This window comes from Calidris pugnax, unplaced genomic scaffold, assembly GCF_001431845.1.
Source record: "Calidris pugnax isolate Ruff unplaced genomic scaffold, ASM143184v1 scaffold742, whole genome shotgun sequence".
In the NCBI taxonomy this organism is placed as follows: domain Eukaryota; kingdom Metazoa; phylum Chordata; class Aves; order Charadriiformes; family Scolopacidae; genus Calidris; species Calidris pugnax.
In genome coordinates, this window is record NW_015091410.1 from 6,717 (window position 1) to 8,673 (window position 1,957).

The 1,957-nt window shown below is 67.3% G+C and overlaps 1 protein-coding gene across 1 annotated transcript in view; it reads left to right on the top strand.

Annotated features, from left to right (window-relative positions):
- The first annotated feature begins 226 nt into the window (after positions 1-226).
- LOC106899609 (zinc finger protein 239-like) overlaps positions 227-1,957 on the top strand; it is a 17,534-nt gene continuing 15,803 nt past the window's right edge. The window contains exons 1-3 of the mRNA XM_014961492.1: positions 227-463; positions 910-965; positions 1,047-1,820. Of these exons, the coding sequence (XP_014816978.1) occupies positions 294-463; positions 910-965; positions 1,047-1,820 (1,000 nt within the window). The 5' untranslated portion in view covers positions 227-293. The remainder of the gene's footprint in view (positions 464-909; positions 966-1,046; positions 1,821-1,957) is intronic.

The window sequence follows — 1,957 nt, forward strand, 5'->3', positions numbered from 1 at the left end:
GAGCAAAGGGGGGACGGGAGGGGATCGCCCCCCCACCCCCCCACCCCATAGGGGCTATAGGGGGGCTATGGGGCGGGATCAGCCCCCCCTAAGGGGCTATGGGGTGGGACCTGCCCCCCATAGGGGCTATAGGGGGGCTATGGGGCGGGATCTGTCCCCCATAGGGGTTATAGGGGGGCTATGGGGCGGGATCTGCCCCCCCTAAGGGGCTATGGGGTGGGATCTACCACCTATAGGGGCTATAGGGGGGCTATGGGGTGGAACCTGCCCCCTATAGGGGTTATAGAGGGGCTATGGGGCGGGATCTGCCCCCCATAGGGTCTATGGGGGGGACACAGGGTCTATGGGGCGTGACACGGTGTCCCCTTGTCCCCCCCCAGGACGAGTCCCCGTCGGTCCCCGACTTCCTGGAGGACGGTGACAGCAACGGGCCCTTCCCGCTGGAGGACCCCGAGGCCACCAGGTGGGGACGGGGACACGGGGGTGGGGACACGGGGCCCTCACACCCGGGGGTCACCCCGGCCACCGGGGATGTCCTGGGGGCCACCACGTTGTCCCCAAGGTGATGTTCCCACCTCCCCATGAGCAAGGTCCCCAAGACCGATGTCCCCAAGATGGTGTTCCCACCTCCCAGCATCTCCCTCCCCCCATGACCAAGGTCCCCAAGACCAACATCCCCCAGATGGTATCCCCAGGATGATGTTCCCACCTCCCAGCATCTCCCTCACCCCATGACCAAGGTCCCCAAGACCAACATCCCCCAGATGGTGTCCCCAGGATGACGTTCCCACCTCCCAGCATCTCCTTTGTCCCCAGACCAACATCCTTCACCCCAAAACCAACGTCCCCACCCCAGGGGACCACGTCCCCACGGATGCCACCACCGACCAACCCCACTTTCCTCCACAGCTTCCCACCGCCGCCACCCCCAGGACCAACCACCACCACCATGGAGCTACCACCGGGTGAGTCCTCCTCGCCGTGTTGGTGGCGTGGGTTGGGGAAACCGAGGCACGGGGCGACCTCTCTCTGCTGTCCCCTCGCAGGTGAGGAGGAGGAGGAAGAGGAGGAGGAGGAGGAGGTCCCCCGGCCCTACCGCTGCGGGGAGTGCGGCAAAGCCTTCGCCCAGAGCTCCAACCTCCTGAAGCACCGCCGGGTCCACACCGGGGAGCGTCCCTACCGCTGCGGCGACTGCGGCAAGGCCTTCGGCTGGAGCTCCTCCTTGCTGGAGCACCGCAAGGGCCACGCCGGCGCCAAGCCCCACGCCTGCGGCGAGTGCGGCAAGGCCTTCAGCCGAGGGTCCACCCTCCTGGAGCACCAACGGGTCCACACCGGCGAGAAGCCCTTCCGCTGCGGCCAATGCGGCGCCCGCTTCAGCCAGAGCTCCACCTTGGTCCACCACCGCCGGACCCACACCGGCGAGCGGCCCTACGGCTGCCCCGAGTGCGGCCGGGCTTTCGGCCGCAAGTCCACCTTGGCCACCCACCGCCGGACCCACACGGGCGAGCGGCCCTACGGTTGTCCCGAGTGCGGCCGCCGCTTCGCCGTCAGCTCCGACCTGGCCAAGCACCGCCGGGGGGCCCACGGCGGCCACCGCTGCCGGGATTGTGGCCAGCAGTTTGCCCGCCCGGCCGCCTTGGCCGGCCACCGGAAGAAGCACCATGGTGGTGGAGAAGGTGGTGGTGGTGGTGGAGAACGTGGTGAGGTTGGGCATGGTGGTGAGGATGGAGAAGGTGAGGATGGGCGTGGTGGTGATGGTGGTCAAGGTGGTGATGGTGGAGAACGCGTTGATGGTGGTCAACGCGTTGATAGTGGTCAAGGTGTTGATGGTGGAGAACATGTTGATGGTGCTCAAGGTGGTGATGGCGGACAAGGTGGTGAGGATGGAGAAGACGCCACCACCACCACCACCAAGGACGGCGATGGCGTTGAGCGCCCCCACCGCTGCGAGGAGGGC